This window comes from Phyllostomus hastatus, unplaced genomic scaffold, assembly GCF_019186645.2.
Source record: "Phyllostomus hastatus isolate PE091 unplaced genomic scaffold, TTU_PhHast_1.1 phas_contig_133, whole genome shotgun sequence".
NCBI lineage: Eukaryota > Metazoa > Chordata > Mammalia > Chiroptera > Phyllostomidae > Phyllostomus > Phyllostomus hastatus.
Window position 1 is genome coordinate 2359209 of NW_025333577.1, and position 19560 is coordinate 2378768.

Sequence of the window (19560 nt, forward strand, 5' to 3'; positions counted from 1 at the left end):
CTCCCCACCAGAGTGTTCTCCTAAGTGGGTTAGAGAGTTCAAAGAATGGGCATTGGGAAGATTATTATACACTCCACTTCTATGAAATGCTTAAGTGATCAGGGCCCCCATGGCGTTTATTGCCTAAAGACAATCAAAGATGGTCAGACATCAAAGATGGAAACAAATAATAAAAATGCATCAACACCAAGGTAGATGGCAGGCAGCCAAATGGACTGAGCAAAACAAAGATTATTACTTGCATAAGGTGACAGGGTTCTGGCGCTGAAGTGAGAAGTGACAGATACTAACCACATTGACCACAAAAACCTTCTGCATGGCCTTTGTCAGTGAGCTAAAACAGTCCTGTGCCCAGCTACATGCCCAGCTTGCAACTTTAGAATATATAGATTAAAATTAAGTTAAGCTTTAAGAAATTAAGGTGTTATATAATGTGGTAAAATGTGTTACTGATTAATTGCAAAGATTAGGAGCTAAAAGCTTGCACAATAATATGCAATAAACAGCTACTATTATGTGTCATATTTTCTGCAGAACAATGATAAAGCAAATATGCCTTGAAAACCTCACTTTTTTATTGCTTTCACATATGCCACATGTACACACCCAACTGTATAAAAATAAAGAACTCAAGAGCCCATGAGAGATGCCTGGCTGTTGAGCTTGAAACTGCACCTCTCGTGTCATTTCTCTGCCGATGCTGTCCCTCCATTGGGAATCCCTGGACCTGCTGGAGCTGGACTCCAGCAAGGAACATATCATAAGAAGAGAGTGTAAGTATCACCAAGGATGCTGGTCCTCACCCTCTTCTCTGAAAAGACCCATCAACCATAAAAATGCTATTTGGGCTGTGCATGCATAGAACCAAACTGATTTGGCTGATTGACCCACTGTGAATAATCAGGAGTAGGAATCTCAGTTGTGGGGAGAGTGTACTGGGAAATGGAATGAGAGTTTATGTTCAGAAGGACTTGTTCCTACCCCACTAACTCTGGTGCAAACATGGGGAGACTGGAAAGGAGGATGTGGTTGCTGAACATGGCCAGGACTGCAGGGAATAGATGGTGAGCACCATTGTCTCCTCCAGCCAGTCCTGCCAGAGTACAGGGTCAAGTGGGTACTGAGTTTCCTGTATGAAGAAGAGGTGAACACTTCACCAAGAAGATAATATTATAGATCTCCAGCATCACTTTTGAATATGTCCCAGGTATCATGTCCAGTTGTCCTCAGTACTGCAGAGTACATGTCAGTGACATGTACCAAAAACATTTGAAGGGTCAAACTGAGGCACAACATTCACCACAGTAGGTAAAATGGAAGCCAGTCATGCAAAAGATAAGTAAACATGCAGAAAGATAGTTTACTATGCCATGGTAGAGATTGCCCCCACCCACAGAGCCAGATTCATTAATTTGAACCCAGCCACTTCAATCTGACATTCGTCTACTCTGTGACCTTGAAAAACCTGACTCTTCTTCCCAATTGTCAACTTCCTCAAATATACAGTAAGATACTAATCTCTAGGGTGCTGTTAGAATTTTAAAAATGACCAAGCTCTGGCTGGTATGGCTCAGTGGACTGAGTGGCAGCCTGCAGAGCCAAGGTTGGTAGTTCAATTCCCAGTCAGGGCACATGCCTGGGTTGTGAGCCAGGTCCCCCAGTGGGAGAGGCAACCAATTGATCCATTTTCTCTCCATCTCTGTCTCCCTCCTTTCCCCTCTCTCTAAAAATAAAGTGAAATATTAAAAAAATCAAAATGATCAAAAAGCAAATCTTGAAATATTAGTACTTGTAAGGGTTCAGTGAGTTTCATAACTCTAGTGATCCTCATCAGGGTCATAGTTCCTGCCTTCATTAAATTCATAAGTTAATGAAGTGAGTTTTGGGGAGTTTTATTATCACTCAGATGCCCCAGTGGGGAAATCATACTGAGACCAAGGAGCCCTGAAGTCACATTGTCCACAAGGCTGAGTCCATGTGGACTGTAGCAGATATGGAGAATCTGAGAAGCTCCATTCATTTTCACAAGCACGTGGGGCAGAAGGTCCCAGTGATGTCTGGTGTGTGGGTGGCAACAATACGTGATGACTGATGGTATAGTCACTACTTTCCAAATAAGTACCAAGGCTGGGGTTATTAGCATTGACAGTGACACTGGCAGTGAGAAACTTCACAAAGAGAAAATGCAGAGAGCAAGGTTTTATTCACTTTCCAAGAGAGGACAGTGGCCTAAGTGTATGACAGGCAGCACTCTTGGTGAAAGGTTGGGGTTGTGAGTTTTTTATTGGGTTACAAAGGATGAGGTGTGTGCATATGGGTAGTCATGGCAATTAGGTATAAAATAGGTTTCAGGGTGATTATGCAGGGTTCAGTTTATTATGCTCTTATCTTTGGGTTTAGGTCCAGGCCTTTTGGTCCGATATGCCATATGTATAAGTTTCTAAACCACCTATGGGAAGGACATTTTCAGTAATCTCTCCAGTCCTGAGAAGAGGCTCAGAAAACAAATTAATTCTGCCTGACAGGGTCAAGAAGTGAATAGGTAGCTCTGGAAAAAGAGGGCCTAAAAGGGGACTTTTTATCCTTTCAGGGAGGAATGCTGCTTTTTAAAAAAGATTTCATTTTTAGAGAGATGAAGAGAGACAGAGAGGGAAACGTGAATATGTGCTTGCCTCTCAAGCACCCCTACTGGGGACTTGGCCCACAACCAATTCCTGACTGGGAATTGAACCTGCAACCTTTTAGTTGGTGGGGTAACACTCAACTCACTGTGCCACTCCAGCCAGGGCAAGGTTGCTTTTTATCCCTATTTTACACAGGAAAATACTGAGGCCATAGAGTGCATCACTTTTCTATAATCAAAACTATGGTCAATTATCTAAGATTTAAAGCCATATTGGAAGGCCCAAGGTATGAGGAGTTTAATCACTGACTCTTCTTTTGGACTTCTGACTCAACAAATACCAGTTCATACTGATTTCACCTGGAGCATCTACGGGTCCTGCAGCAGCCAGCAAACACCAGACAACACACCATAAAAACAAAAACTAAAAAGCAAGGCTTTTTAATTACAGTCCTATAAGTTTGAATTTACAAAAGTGATGAAGTGTGTTAATTGCTGAGGTCTGGCCACAACTGGGTCCAGGGGTTCCTGAAAGGTGGGTAAGGCGTTGGCGATGGGAGACAGATGACAACACGACTCAAAGGACGGTGAAGCTCTGTTCCATTTATTGCAAGTACAAGCAGGTTTTTATATTTTCATTTTTTGGCAGTGATTAACATTTGCGGTTAGGCGAAGCAGGAAATTTTCTACCTGGGTATCAGGTCATGCTAGTCTAGGGACCTTTTAAATCAGACATTAAAAATAGCTGTATGTATGAATGTCTTATTGTTTCTTAAAGTTTTTAGAATTTGTCATGGGGCAAAAGGATATGCTAGATTGAGTAGAGGTTATAGGTAATTTATTATAATGCCTTTGTGATGTCTAACTTAGCTATCTATCTATTCTATCTAAAATGTTTCTTTATATACTATGGACTCTGACTCCCTGGTAATTGTTTCTACATGCTTAGTTTGTAATAGCTAACCAGCTTTTCTTATTTCTTTGCCTGTCTAATTCTAATTGATATATATTCCTATTCAAGGTAAAAAAGGGGCTGTTACTCCAACAACTTTTAGACATTCAGGGGCTATTTCATTAGAGGGGATTTTGTTCTCTGGTCAAGAAATTATTTTGTACAACTTCATTGGAATTATGCGAATCAATAAACCTGAAATACAGGTATCTAACAATCCCACCACCTTTTGATCACCAAAACAAACATGTAAGGAGAGATAGACAGGAAATCCAGCCACAGTAAACCTTTTGACCTAAAAGGTGATAGACAATTTTATTAAATTTTGTAGGGTACAGGCCATTCTTGACTTTCTCATGTCTTATTCTATTTTTGTTTGGATAGTTCAAAGAGTTCTTTTTGGCAGCTGCTGCATGATAGGGGGAAATGTGGGCAAAATCCTTTGACAAGCTGGCGGAATAGTGACCTTTTTTGTTCCTTAGTTAATAAACACCAGGGAGGTCTGCTTCGAGCTAACCTTTCCATGAAATTTAGACTATTATAAGGCACTTGGACTCCATCCTTATTGACCATTCTAATGTCATCCTCATTATATGCTCCTGTATAAGGCAATGGGGGATCTGGAACCCTCTGGAGACTATTAGCTCCTCTTGGGGAATACCATAATTTGCCAATTAATCCAATATGCTACCCAGGGGTATCCCTGGGCTGTGGGTAGGGGTCTAATAGTTTTTTCTTGTTTTCTTGGAAACCCTTTGTATCTGTGGATAAGGAACAGGTGTGGGAGAATCTGCCAATAATTTAGCCTGTTGTAACTGATTCATGAATTCTTTTATGGGACAGTCAGGGATAATTTCTTACTCAGGTTTATAAACACCTTGTTTAAACAATTTGGGCATGATTCAATAGTCTGGGGAGAACTAGTTATCCCTTCAGAATTTCCCTCAAAGTTAATCATGGACTTACTTTGAGCCTCTTTCTCCTCACGGCCTGTTCTTATGGGAATCAGGGTACAAAGTAAGACCATGATTAATATTAGCAAGGAAATTATTAAGAGCAATCCCCAGGAAAATTACTGCCCCCCTTTGTATGCCATGTTCTCTTCCAGGAAGATGGATTCCTTGAATTCCTCCTTTCCACATTCGGACCTTGTCAGACAACATGGTTGGAAGAGGACGTGGCAGTTAATAATGCAGATTATTCTTTAAAGTATATGTGTACCTAGCACACTGTGTACCGCAAGAATAATCCAAGTCTTTTGGGCATGCTTTCTAATATTAAAAACAATTACTCCAAAAAAATTATTCCACAAAGTGAAAATTATTTTATTCAAGGAGTGAAAATGGGTGACATTACAACATAGAAATCTGTAGTTCCAACTGTCCTACTTGTTAAAGACAAGTTCCCCAAATTCATAAAATAGGTGAATTATGTGAGCACACATTTTGCTAAAAACATATCAGTAGTACATACAATTCTCCAAAAATGATCATAAATCCTTAGAAAAATGCAATTTAAACAGAAAGAGCATGAAAAACAAACAAAAAGAGTTAAATTATAAAATTTAAACAAATCTCTATTTTCTTAAGAGTGGGGAAATGCAACCCTCATACACTGAGTAAGAATGCATAAAGGCACAATTAGTTTAGATCATATTTGTTACATTCTTCAAAATTTCAACATTAAACTTCTGAGACATGTGAACATATAAAATCCCCTCACCTCTTCATCCATTCTCCCACTTCCCCTTCCATCTGGCAACCATCTAGTAAGGAACTTATTTTGCCTTGCTGTTTCTAAGAGCCTCTCTATCTTAAACCTTTGGCCTTTTCATTATGATGTGTCTTGGAGTATGCCTCTTTGTAAACATCATATTGGACTCTATGCTTCCCGGATTTGCATGTTTGTTTACTTCACAAAATTAAGGAAGTTTTCCTTTTTAACAAATATTTTATTTATTTTTATGGAAAGGGAAAGAAACATCATGAGTGGTTGCCTCTTGCACACGCCCTACCGGGGCCACAACTTGGCTCACAACCAAGGCATGTGCCCTGACTGGGAATTTAACCAGTGACCCTTTGGTTCGCAGGCCATTGCTCAATCCACTGAACCACACCAGCCAGAGCAGGAAGTTTTCTTTCACTATTTTATCAGAGATTTTTAATTTCTTGCTTTCTCTTCTCCTTCTGGCACCCCTGATTCAAATGTCATACCCCTTGAAGTTGTCCCAGAGGCTGTTGATACTATCCTCATTTTTTTGTGTTTTTTTTTAAAGATTTATTCATTTATTTTTAGAGAGGGAAGGGAGGGAGATGTAGAGAGAGAAACATCAATGTGTGGTTGCTGGGGGTTATGGCCTGCAAGCCAGGAATGTACCCTGGCTGGGAATTGAACCTGCGACACTTTGGTTCACAGCCCGCACTCAATCCACTGAGCTACGCCAGCCAGGGCTTATACTATCCTCATTTTTAAAAATTCTTTTCTTGTTGTGTGTTGTTTTTTGCTTCCTTATGATCCAAATCATTGATTTGATTCTCAGCTTCATCCACTCTACCTTTGTTTCCCTGTAAATTACTGTATCCTTCATTCCTCACTGGGTATTTTTCTACTGCTGATATCCTAAGTTCCTTGAGCATCCTAATAACCAGCATTTTGAAATATTCATCTGATCAATTGCTTATCTTCATTTCATTTAGCTTTTTCTGGAGTTTTGATCTGTCCTTTTATTTGGGCTGTCTTTGTCTCCTCATTTTGGCAGCCTCCCTATGTTTGTTTCTATGAATTAGGTAGAGCTGCTTTGACTCCATGTCTTCACAGTGTGGCCTAATGTAGTAGGTGTCCTATAGTGTCCAGTGGCACAACCTTCCCCATCACGCTAGCTGGGCACTCAAGGTGCACCCTTCATGTGGACAAATTATACCCATCTCTTGTAGTTGAGCCTTCATTGCTGTTGAAGATCAATGGGATTTACTCAGGCCAGTCAGGTACGAGAACTGGCTGTGACCACTGCCCACCACTCTCTACTCTACGTGAAAGATCAGTTGTGCAGGGGCAGGATGTTGGCACTCTGATGTGGTCTATAGCTGCCCACCACATGTGCAAGATCTGTCCCATCTGTGTTTTGCCCTGGGCCACCCTACCTGAAATATAAAACAATCTGAGATGGCTGTTACTTATGCTGAGCTTGGAGATTCCCAGGTGAAGCCAAGCTGTGAAACGAGACTGGCTGCTGCTATTGCCAGGCCTGGGGTTTACTGAGGACAGCTGCTGCTTGTTTAATAGAATTTAATAAGGTGTGAAGCATGAGTCAAAACCAGCCATTCATATGGAAAAGCAGCTTGGGTGGGACCTTAAGTTGAATAGGGCAGATTCTTTGGGGAATCTCCAGGGCAGGTACAACAGTGTTATAAGAGTTAACAGGTTGATAAGAGTATCAGGCATGGCACCAGCTTATCAGCTCTATGGAAGGAGGATACAGCAAAGGTACCTGTGGCCTCTGCTCACCTTGAAGAAAGACAATTCCGTTTTTCCCAGTAGACCAATGGTGCCATTCAAACTGCTATCCTGGTGCTGCAGCTCAGAGGGACTGAGTCTGTGTAATTGAGTCCATGTGTGGGTTCTTTAAGAGGACCTACTTGTGGCTCCAGCAGTTTCTTCCACTGACTCAGTCCCTGCTGCTTTTTGTTGCCGCCAGAAGTTGTGGGGACTTATCTTCTTGGCATTGGAATCCTGGTCTGGGGGCCCTGGTGTGAGTTTGGGATCCCTGGCTCCTGAGATATCACTCATGAATTTTTATCCATGTGGTTGTGATACCAGCCTTTCCATGTCTGCACCCTTCCTACTAGTCAGTATCGATGTTATTTCTTTAATTTTGTTAGAACTCCATTCAACTCAATTTCATAGTTGTCAGACTTCCATTCAGCTTCATTTCTGACATTCCTTAGTAACAGCTGTTCTACACCTTAGTAGTAATTTTGATGTGGCTGTTCAGAGGTGAGCCACGTCTGCCTATTCTGCCACCTTGACTGGAAGTTTCCCAAATTTTAACTTATGAAAATTTAATCCTTGTGAATTTCATGATGACAATAAAAATAGTGGTGACTCTTAAATTTCCACATTCACAGCACTCAAATGGTGTATCCATAGTGTAAATTCTCTCATAATAAGAAAAATCATTGATATAAAAAAAGACTTCCACATTAACTGCAGGCATAAGGCCATTCAGCTGTGTGAACTCTCTGATGACAACAGAGGTAACAGCCCCAGGAAAAAGATGTCCTACTGTCAGAGCACTCATAAAAGCTATCTCCTCTGTGAAATCTCTGATAACAGACAGCAGAGTTCATGTTAAAGATACCTCAGTTTTACTGTACCCAAAACGCCTTTAATCCTGTGTAAACACTACAGTTATGAAAAACACAGAGCTATTCATATCAGTTTTTCCACATTAACTTCACTGATATGGCTTTTCTCCAGAATGAATTCAATGGTGTTTAATAAAGGATGGTTCTTTTTGTAAAGTACTTCTTATATTCACTGCACTCTTGAGTTCTTTCTGCAATGTGAATTCTGATGAATACGAAGAAGAGAGCTACGGGTAAAAGACTTCCCACATTGAGAGCATTCATAAGGCCTTTCTCCAGTGTGAAGTCTCTGGTGAGAATTATAGTGGTGTTTCAACTTAAATGATTTCCCACATTCACCACATGCATAGGGCTTTTCTGCAGTGTGAACCCTCTTATGAGCATGGAAGGCAGAAGTCCTGGTAAAAGATTTCCCACATTCACTGCATTCATATGGCCTTTCTCCAGTGTGAAGTCTTAGATGAATATGAAGAAGACTGCGATTGGTAAAGGATTTCCCACACTGAGAGCACTCATAAGGCTTTTCTCCAGTGTGCACTCTCTGATGACAATTAAGGTTGTATTTCATCTTAAATGATTTCCCACATTCACCACATTCATAAGGCTTTTCTGCAGTGTGAACTCTCTGATGAGAATGAAGGGCAGAGCTACTGGTGAAAGACTTCCCACATTCACTGCATTCATAAGGCCTTTCTCCAGTGTGAAGTCTCAAATGAATATGAAGAAGAGAGCGAGTGGTAAAACTTTTCCCACATTCCCTGCACTCATAAGGCCTTTCGCCAGTGTGAACTCTTTGATGATAAAGGAGATTCCAACTACTGGTAAAAGATTTTCCACATTCACCGCACTCATATGGCCTTTCTCCCCTGTGAACTTTCTGATGATAATGGAGGGCATTAGTACGGGTAAAGGATTTCCCACATTCACCACACTCATAAGGCCTTTCTCCAGTGTGAACTCTCTGATGACCACGGAGGTTCCGGCTACTGGTAAAAGATTTTCCACATATATTGCACCCATAAGGCCTTTCTCCAGTGTTAACTCTTTGATGTTTACAAAGGTCAGAGATACTGGTGAAAGATTTTCCACATTCACTGCCTTTATTAGGCCTTTCTCCAGTGTGAACTCTCTGATGAACACAAAGGGAAGAGCTATTGGTAAAAGATTTTCCACATTCACAACACACAAAACGCTGTCTTCCTGTAAGAAATCTCTGGTCCTCAACAAGTGTGTCATCGCAGCCAATGGCTTTCTTGCATTCTCTTGGGATGTAATACTTTTTACTTTGAAAAGTCATTTTGGATTTAGCGATTTTGTTTGCTCTGTGCATGGTATGAGCATCCAGTTGCTCAATATGTCCTGGGATGATGACAAAGCATTTTCCTCCCTTACTAGAGGTACAAGGCTTCCATGATGCATTGAAATTGGAGCTCTTTGCACTTGAGACTCTGTCCACACTGCCTATGAAAGAATTCTTTGTTGTATGCTCCTCCTGGTGCTTGTTATACTGTGCACTGAAATAAAATGGTTTTGCACATGCCCCACACCTCAGCAGTGTGGGCCTTTTTTGTATTCTGTGCTGGTCAACCATGAGGAAAATGTCTCTCAAGATAGGCTCACAACTCTCACAGGGGTGGCTATTCTGGGAAGACTTGGCAGACTTAGGATTCTTAGCCTCCAACTTTCTTACAGAAATATTGTGTTCCATGGGTGCCACCATGTCCTCTGATCCGCAGCAGCAACCTGAAGAAAAACAAGTGCTAGTGAAGTACATAGTGACCTATAGGGAGGAGGTTTATTCAACACCAATTTGAATCTGAAACATCTGACATGCATCTATGTGATGATTTCCCAGATTAGTGAGATAGGCTCTGAGAAAGGCCTCAGGTCAGTAGATAATGGGGACCTCATTAAACAAAGGACACTAAGATAGGAAGGGACACAAGGAAGAGAGGCACAGTTTACAAGTTGTTCCTCTGCTAATGGCTGCCTGGAAAACCCTTCCTCACTGACGTCAGACTGTACACTTGGGTATGAATGTGCCCCAAACCATGAAAATCAACCACAGCAGAGTATATGCTGTGCAGGTTTTGTATGGAATATGTGCACAATTCAGGACAAAAAGGCATTAATCAAAATTGAAAAGCACACCAAAGTGATTCCTCAGAGAAATGGTTGTGGTGTTAAGGTTAGAGAGGTGAAGATTAATCACAGCTGGAAGTCAGAGGAGAAAGGAAAACTATTAAAAGTGACAAACTGGCAATGTGGCAACACTGGAAAAGGACAAGTAGATTAAACTGTAGGCACTGGCAATGGTGACAAAATACAGTTAAAGAGAACAGGTTCCTCATTATATTTTAATAACGTCATGGAAGCAAATTTTCCCCAATGGCCATTAATTAATGCCAGATCTTCTGTGAGCCTATCCTGTCCTGGCTGGACTCATGTCACCCGTGTGATATACAAAGGACTCTTCTACTTCCCTCCCAATTAAGTATTTACATGGAATACCGATGATGGAACTTCAAAGAGAAAACAGACGAGATGAATAACCAGCACTGTCATAGAACAACTCTGTATAAACAAACCAAAAGAGAAAGATCTATGTGAATGACAATAGCAATGTGGCAGAAGAAAAGATACAAATATTCTACCCCTTCCAAAATAATCAGACAATTATCCATGATAAACAACATCCCTTCAGAAATGGAAGAGAGGCTTAAGAGACCAGTAACTCCAAAGAGCGATAAAGTAGAGCATAATATGAAGTGGAGTTGGAGTGCAGGCTTAGCAAATAAGGTTAGATGCAAAACACAAGGGTAAAACCTTGGAGACACAGCGCTTATGTTACCATTGATTCTAGTGGCCTGTTTTGTGTCACTAAAACTCCAAAAGAGATTGTTAAATAGTTGGAAGCTGCAGCCCTGGCCACTGATCAACCCTTCAATCTTCAATAGAGTGACCTAGCTCATGGGGCTACAAGAAGAATGGGAAGTGAAACATCATCACTCCAGACACAACAAACCACTTAGAAAGTACCATTATGTGCATATGCAGAAAAACCAGTTCTATAAACAGAATTGGCCCATAAGTAAAAAATAATAACTGTTTAATCAAATATCACACAACACTAAGACAAAGGGAAATATGAAAAAAAAGTGACAAAAGACACATCATAATTTTAATGTGAATTAAACAAAAAAACTGGAGGTATAAAAACTATGAGAAAAATAATTCAAATAATAATTTTTAAAAACATCAGTTGGAGCCTTGGATGGTGTTGCTCAGTGGATAGAGTGCCAGACTGTGAACCAAAGCATAGCGGTTCAATTCCAAGTCAGGGCATATGCCTGGGTTGCAGGCTGGGTCCCTAGTGGGGAGCATGCAAGGGGCAACCACATGTTGATGTTTCTCTCCATCGCTTTCTCCCTCCCTTCCCCTCTGTCTAAAAATAAATAAATAAAATCCTTAAAAAATAAACAAAAAAAATCCAAAAACATCAGTGAGGCACAGGCGAATACACATGGAACTCAACATAATGAACAAGCAAATATGGGAAAAAACATGGAGTTCAGAAATATAGAAATCATAAAAGAGAATGAAACAGAAATTTGGAAGTTGCAGAAAATTATGAATGAAATGAAAAATGCAAAAGACTTTCAAAAGCAGACAAGATCAAGGAGTAAAATGAATATATCACCTCAGAGGCAGGCGATTTGAAAACATCCATGTAAAAGAAAAAAACTGAAGACGGCCTATGTGAATACTAAAACACCACAGAGATAACCTATATTTGTATTATGGGGGTCCCAGAGGGGGTGAAAAAGAGAAAAAAAGAGAGCAAGAGAAAAATGGAGAGGAAGAAGAAGCATAACATTTTTAATTTAAAAAATGAGTTAAAGTTCAACCTGAAAATATGAAAAGAAGTGTGAATAGTCATCTTAAAGATCCTCCCAGGTCCCAGTACACGTTTAATGCAAACAGAACTTCAGCAAGATACATTATAATAAAAGTGTCAAAAATCAAAAACAAGAATAAGTTTGAAAGACCAAAGAGAATAGACACTCCTATATAAGGACAACACTCCCCATAAGGCCAACGACAGATTTCTCTGAAAAAACCTTGCAGTCTTGGAGAATACCAAATGATGTATTCAAAACACTAAAGGAAAATATCTGCAAACTGGCAATACTTAATCCAGAAAAGCTCTTCCTCAGAAATAACAAGGAAAAAAAACACATTTTCCTGGAATGACAAAATGTGAAGAAGTTAATTTCCATTCATCCTGACTTACTAGAAATGTAGGGGGCTGGGGTGGAGGAGAGATACATCAGCTAAAATAAACACATGCTACATAGAAATAGAAGCCTGTAGCAAAGTATAAAATACTCTGGTAAGGCCAGGATGTCATCAAGTTCTGAATACTAGAACAGTTCTTGGTGAAGTATACTTTATTTAACTCTACTGTATAGGATAAAAATTAAGTGTATTGAGAATAACAATGGTGACAAGAATTTGTAAATAGACACACAATATAGAAAGACGTGAACTGTGACATCAAAAATATAAAGTGGTGATATAGCAGGGAGTCGAGGGTAATTTTTTTGCATGCAAGCAAAGCTGTTTCAAGGTTACAATGAAGTGTTAAGAGTATGAGTTGTTTTATGAAGTTTAATAAAAACAAAACACAAGCACAAGCCTGTCTAATGGATGCCCAAGAGAAAGAATCAAATCTAAAAAAAAAAGAAAAGCAAGATAGGAAGACAAAAAAAGAAGTACACAAGAGGCAGAAAACATGACAACGTGGCAATAGTAGGACCTTCAAAAAATTCTTCAATCAGTCCTTGGCTGGCATGGCTCAGTGGCTTGAGCACCAGACTGCAAAGCAAACTGTCGCTGGTTTGATTCCCAGTTAGGACACGTGCCTGAGTTGTGAAACAGGTTCCCTGGTGCAGAGCAATGTTTCTCTCTTTCTCCCTCCCTTCCCCACTGTCTAAAAATAAATATTTTTTAAAAAAATTCTTCAATCAAGAGACATAAGAGTGACTGATGGAATAAAAACACAAGATACAGCCCTGGCTGGTGTGGATAAGTGGATTGAGTGCCAGCCTGCAAACCAAAGGGTTGCTGGTTCTATTCCCAATCAGGGCACATGCCTGGGCTGCAGGTCAGGTCCCCAGTAGAGGACACATGAGAGGCAACCATACATTGATGTTTCTCTCCCTCTCTTTATCCCTCCCTTCCCCCTGTCTAAAATAAATAAATAAATAAATAAATAAAATCTTTAAAAAAACAACAACAAAATACAAAAGCATTTGATATCTGGCTTTCTGGCTACTGTCATCTGTTTGCCTCACATAAACACTTAAAAAATTCTTATCATAGGTGAAAAAGATGAAGGGATTAAAAAGTACAAATTGGCAGTTACCAAGTAATCATTAGGATGTAAAGGACAGCCTAGAGAAGGGGTGTCAAACTCTTTTTCACTGGGGGCCACATTAACCACGCAGTTGCCTTCAAAGGGCTGAAATAATTTTAGGACTGTATAAAAGTAACTACTCCTTAACTGTTAAGGAGTTGAAATTACATTTGGCCCTTTGAAGGCAACTTCAAGGCTGATGTGGCACCCGGTGAAAATGAGTTTGATACCCCTGACCTAGAGAGTATAGTCAATAGCATTCTACCAATAACGTATGTTGTCAGACGAGTGTGAGATTTATGGAGATGATCACTTAGTAAGTTATACAATGTCTAATCATAAAACTAATATAAAAATATATGTCAATGATATTTAAAAATAAAAATATTTACAGAAATAAATAAATGAATGAATAAATACATTGATGCCTGGTTAAGCTTACCTTCTGTTCCAAAAAAAAAAATTCCCACAAGACACAATATATGCTTTTTCCAAGAGATAATTAATCTTTATGGACACAAATACACTCAAAGAGATGGAAAATATATTCCATGCAAGTAACACTAAAGAGAGAAAGAAGATAACAATTTTAATTACTATGTACCCAACCAAGAGCACCTAAGTGCGTAAGCAAACGATATGAGATCTGAAGGCAGAAAGCACAATGCAACAGTACTAGACAACTTAAACGTTCCCCTTTCAACAATGGATCATCCCTTTGGAAAGCAATAAGGAATTATTGAAGTTTGAATACATAATAGAGGAAACAGACTTAATGAACATATGCATAGTCCAGCCATGGCCAGGTAACTTAGTTAGTTAGAGCATTGTCCCATGTACCAAAAGGTTGCAGCTTTGATTCCTGGTCAGGGCACAAACACAGGTTGCAGGGACAATCCCCTGTTAAAGGCATGTATGGGAAGAAACTGATCGATGCTCTCCTCTCACATTGGTATTTGTCCTTCCTCCTACCTCCTTCTCTCTAACAATCAATAATAATATTTTGCAGTGAGGATTAAAAAATATATAGTTGTAGAAATGATAGAGAAAATTTAAAAATGCTTTTTCTCACTAATCAGTGTGAAATCTATTAGACTTCCAGCAATACCAGTAACCTCAAATCCTTCCCTGAAGATTCTATACAGCAGGTATGGGGGCAGCAGGGAGAATAGGGGGCACTGCAAGTAAACCAGCTCTGTCAAGTTCAGGATCTACCCAGAAATCTAGAAAAGCAAACAGTGTGCACAATCCACATGTGAGGACAGAGCAACCCCTGAGGAATGAAGGCCTTGGGGGGATGCAAAGCCTAATCCAAGTGATTGGTGAGATGGAGGGCTTTTTTTTTTTTTAATTAACATGAGTTAGTTTATTAAAATTGCCAACAATGAAGAACAAAAAGGACTTCTGGACACAGGATTGGGGTAAGCGTGACTCCCGTTGCTGCTGTCCATTGCTATCTGAGTACAAGTCTGGGTGTCAGGACCCTTAGAGCTTAGGACAGAAGCAAACTGCAACCATGAGGAAAGGGGGGTGCAGGCAGTCCAAAGAACAGTGCGCAGCGAGAGTCAGTGTCTTACCCAGTGATGATACAAGAGCATAGTTCTCTAGCATCACATCGAGGTACAGGCGTCTCTGAGCCTCATCCAGGAGGAGCCATTCTTTCCTGGAGAGGTACACGGCAACGTCCTCAAAGGTCAAAACGACCTGTCAGAATTAAAACAAATGAATCCAGAGTCTGTCTCAGACTCTGAAATCCTAATATTCCCTAACTGAATCCCTTGCAGGGCCTCCCCAGTTCAGAGAAGACACCAGTGCTTGGTGTCAAAGATGCCTACTGTCTTATCAGTCTCATTTATGACTCTCATCACCCTCCACAAAGTAAGGCAGATGAGGAAGTAGGGCAGATAAACTGCCACCTAAACTTGGGTACATGACTCCAGGGCCCCATTCTTCCTGATAAACAGTTCCACTGAGTCTCCCAGATCACTCCTCCAAAACAGAGCCAAACATGGGCTTATGCTTCCCCCTTATGTCCCAACACCAGGTTGGGAGGACCATCAGCTCATATTCCCTCTAGCTGTGCATGTTACTGTGTGATCTCTACCTGCTTTACATCTTCACACCCAAGTTCACTCTCTCAGCTCTGCCTCCTTCACCCTCATGTACAAAAGAGCTTCCACTTTTGCTTCACTCCATCATGGATCCTTCCACAGATTTACAGAATCATATGTTCAGGTGCTCACAGGGTGTTTCCAGTCACTGCTCTTCGAACTTTTAAAAGTGTGAACCAAAACAACATTCTGATATTCCCAAAGAGAATTAACCTACCACCATCCTCCCCAGCCCAGTTGATAGAGCCTCCACTGCTTCAGCTGCTAGGACCAAAAGTGCTGCAGTGGTTTTGAGCTCTTTCCTTTTTTCCTGCAGCTGCAAAATATGAAGCTGTACTTACCTGTCTTTTTTTTTTAAGATTTATTTATTTACTTACTTATTTACTTATTTATTTTTAGAGACAGGGGATGGGAAGGAACGAAACATCAATGTATGAGACAAACATTGATCAGTTGGTTCTCGCATGCCCCCAACTAGGGAACTGGCCAATAACCTAGGCATGTGCACTGACTGGGAATCAAACCAGTGACCTTGTGGTTCACAGGCCAGCACTCAATCCAGAGCCACACCAGCAGGGCCATAGTGGCCCTTCTTAAAAAATGGAAGAGGGCCCTGGTTGGTGTGGCTCAGTGGATTGAGTGCTGGCCTGTGAACCAGAGTCACTTGTTCAAGTCCCCAGTCGGGGGCACATGCCTGGGTTGCGGACCAGGTCCCCAGTTCAAGAGAAAAATCACACATTGATGTTTCTCTCCTTCCCTAAAACAAATAAATCTTTTTTTTTTTTTTTAATGAAAAGGCAGGGTGGTGGAAGTGGGTATGAAGTGGATAAATGGTAATGGATAAAAACACAATAAAAAAAAAATAAAAGATAACCCTGACTGGTACAGCTCAGTTGGTTAGAGTGCAGTCCCATAAACCAAAGGGTTGTGGGCTCCATTCCTGGCTGGGGCACATACTTGGGTTTCAGGCCAGACCTCCAGTTAGGGGTGTCCAAGAGCCAACGGGTTGCTGTTTCTCTCCCTCTCTTTCTCCCTCCCTTCCCTTCTATCTAAAAATAAATAAAACTTTTTAAAGAAATAAAACATGTACCAAAATCCAACCTTTTCTCCTACCTCTAACGCCCAACTCTGGTCCATCTGCTATGAATTACAGAACCTGCCTGGTCCAGGGCTCCCTGCTCCTCCATTCATCCCCATCATGTTTTCCAGTACGCAGCCAGATGGAGCCTGTTAAACCCAGGAGTCGCCAAGTCCTTTCTCTTATGCAAATGCACTATTATCTCCATAATAGATACCCAAGTTACCATCTGGCCACTTTATAAATCTGATTCTTGTACCCCCTTCTTCCTTGTCTTTAACACAAAGGAGACCTGAGTGACCCACATCCAGCTCTGTGGCACCTCCAAGAATTTTTCAGTGCAGGTGTCCTTCCCTGGATAACCTGCCTTAACTGCTTACACTGGCTGTTTGTGGGAACCAAACAAGTGTGGGGCAGGGAGGCACATACTAAACCTGACAGCTTAAGAGTGTTCTCCCATGGCCTTACAAACTGAGAGACTGAAAAGCCTCTACATATGGTCTGAAATTAAAACTTTCTAACTAAAAGTGAGTCATGGCAAATAGTCATGTCCTAGGCCTGTGTCTTTCCCGAGGAAGGTCAATTTTTACCTTAAGTAAGCCCATCTTTGCATTTTTGCTCCTTTGTAACATAGCTTTGGAATTTCAGGATAATATCCTTTTTACTTACCACTCAGGGCACAAACACTGCACCAGAACAAAGACAAAAAACACTGCAGTGTTATTATTTTTGTGTTAATTAACTAAATATTAACTACCTTATACCCACCAATGTAAGAGAATCATGTTTCCATTCATTTTTACTTTTTATCTAAAAACAGTGATTTTCCTGCTTTGTTTTCTCCCACCTCCCTAACCTATCACCAATGGGTTTCAAGTTTCCATTTCTACTTTACTTCCTGATTCTGATGTATGAAGTAAATAGTAAAACTGCCATTTTCTGAAGTTTTCACACTCCCTTGAGATTTTGTCTTAACTTTACTTCTCAATTTGACTCAAATTAGTATAAAAAAAACCTCTCTATAGTTTGAATGTTTCTTACCTTGACAACAGAAATGGAAAATGGGAGCATCTTGATATTACCTGTGACCTGCACTCAGGATTGGGGTATCCCCAGGGTCCCCACATCCAAGAGCTAGGACATTAGCAAGGGAAGAGTCTTTTGACACTATAAGATAATGTCACCACCAGGCAGGGACTGAGACACCCTGTCCTTCTTTGTCTAGTTTACAAAATAGTTTTCAACTTCAGAACCTATGGGGGAAGTCTCAGTCAACCACCGTTAAGCTCCAGGTAAGCAGGTCTCAGCTGTACCTAGAACCATCCCTGGAGTACTGTGACCTTCAGCAAGTGTTTCCTCAATGCGGCCGCTTACCAGCCCTGTGACCTTCAACAATGGCTCCTCTTCTTGTGCCTGTCATCACCACACTCCACTGGGTTTTCTATCTCAGAAGGATCTAAAAGGCTTTCAAAACCGTGACACAGCCTGTCTGTCTCTCTCTCGGTTCAAGACCTTCTCCAGCTCCCAGAACCATTAGAATGAATGTGCAACCCCTCTGCCTCCCAGTCAGGACGTGACTCCGCCTCAGACTGTTGAAACCAGAGGTAAGGCCGATCCCAGTTCGCTGTCTTTCCCGGTCAATGATATCTGCACGTGCTTAGAAGGCTGCACCTCGGCTGGTCACCCTCGCCCACCTCGTCACACCGTGGGTCACCTACTAGCGCCTCATGGTCCCAGACGCAGGGGTCCGGGCTGCAGGACGTGACAGGCGTCCCGCACCCGGGCTGCTAGGCTCGGTGGGCTGAGGGCGCAGGGCCCGGGGACGTGCACTCACCTCAGCCCGTCGCCTTAGCGCGGTCACCGCCGCCATCGGACTCTGTGGCCGGAGAGGAGCGGCCCTGCGGGCCAGGAGGGTGTCCCTGGTACTGGGGTTACTGTCCCAACCCTGACGTCAGACACCCGGGCAGCGTGCTTGGCCTCACAGTTCCTATGGGGAGCAGCTTCCTAGCGCCTTGTCCTTCCCATACTGTGACCACGAGACCCTGACCAGGTAATAGGGAAACTGAGAGAAGAGGAAATGCCCCCAGGAGACCCACGGAAGTCCCGCCCTGCAGAATGGCCTTAACGGAAATGCTTTTTCTGAGTCTTTATTGACTCAGCCTAGTGATATTCCACGCCTGCCTCTGGGTAATGTAGGTTTACACTCCAAGGCTAAGATCCTGTATTTCCTGAGCTGACTCCAGGAGTGGATTTGCAACTTTATACCCTAAGAATACCCTGAGAATACTCAGTGCGTTCTATCGCTCTCTATTGGATGTCATTTCTTGGGCGAGGAAGTCTCTGCTACGCCAGGCCTTTTGATTCAGGCCATGGGGCATGTGCCTTCTTCATGCCGAATGTGGTTGGGAAGGTTGCTCCAGTCTTTAATGCTACCTGTCACGCATCAGTTGGACCCACAGTCCAAATTAAATGCAATAAATAATACACCAGTACTTAAGTGCATCTGTGCCTGATGTAGCCAGAAGTCTTAGCTCTGCCTGAACAGCATTAATAGAGTCCTAACTGATTTGATCTGATGCCTCTGACTTAAATTATACATTTTTTTTTTGCAAACAATGTAGTACATGTTGAAGACATCAAAGACATGCAAGTACAGGAATTCAGCCCAGAAAGTGCATATAAAGTTCCAGACCACAAACTAAATACGATAATAAAGCTAGTCACACTAATCTATTTGTTCTTAAGTGAACATTGTAGTCTATTAAATATGCAATTATACTAGGTCGAAAATAATGTAAAACCATAATTTTAAAACACTTCATTGATTAAAAATATAAACCATTATCTGAGCCTTCGTTGAATTGCATGCTATCTATTTGTAGGTAGAGGGTCATAAATACATATTTTCTGAAGCTCAATAAAGCACACTACAATAGAGGGGAGTATGCCCCCATTAGAAAATCTGTGATATACACTAATAACCTAGTTACCCCATCATACATAGGACAAATAT

The 19560-nt window shown here is 41.3% G+C and overlaps 2 protein-coding genes across 2 annotated transcripts in view; both read right to left on the reverse strand.

Annotated features, from left to right (window-relative positions):
* Window positions 1-19560, reverse strand: part of LOC123826149 (zinc finger protein 211-like) — a 105445-nt gene that overhangs the window by 24144 nt on the left and 61741 nt on the right. The window lies entirely within an intron of this gene.
* Window positions 6316-18556, reverse strand: LOC123826162 (zinc finger protein 256-like). The gene is made up of 3 exons (XM_045850114.1): window positions 18382-18556; window positions 14936-15062; window positions 6316-9682 (listed from the first exon to the last, which is right to left on the reverse strand). Exons 1-3 carry the CDS (start codon window positions 18415-18417, stop codon window positions 8109-8111), a joined length of 1737 nt encoding a protein of 578 aa, XP_045706070.1. The 5' UTR covers window positions 18418-18556; the 3' UTR covers window positions 6316-8108.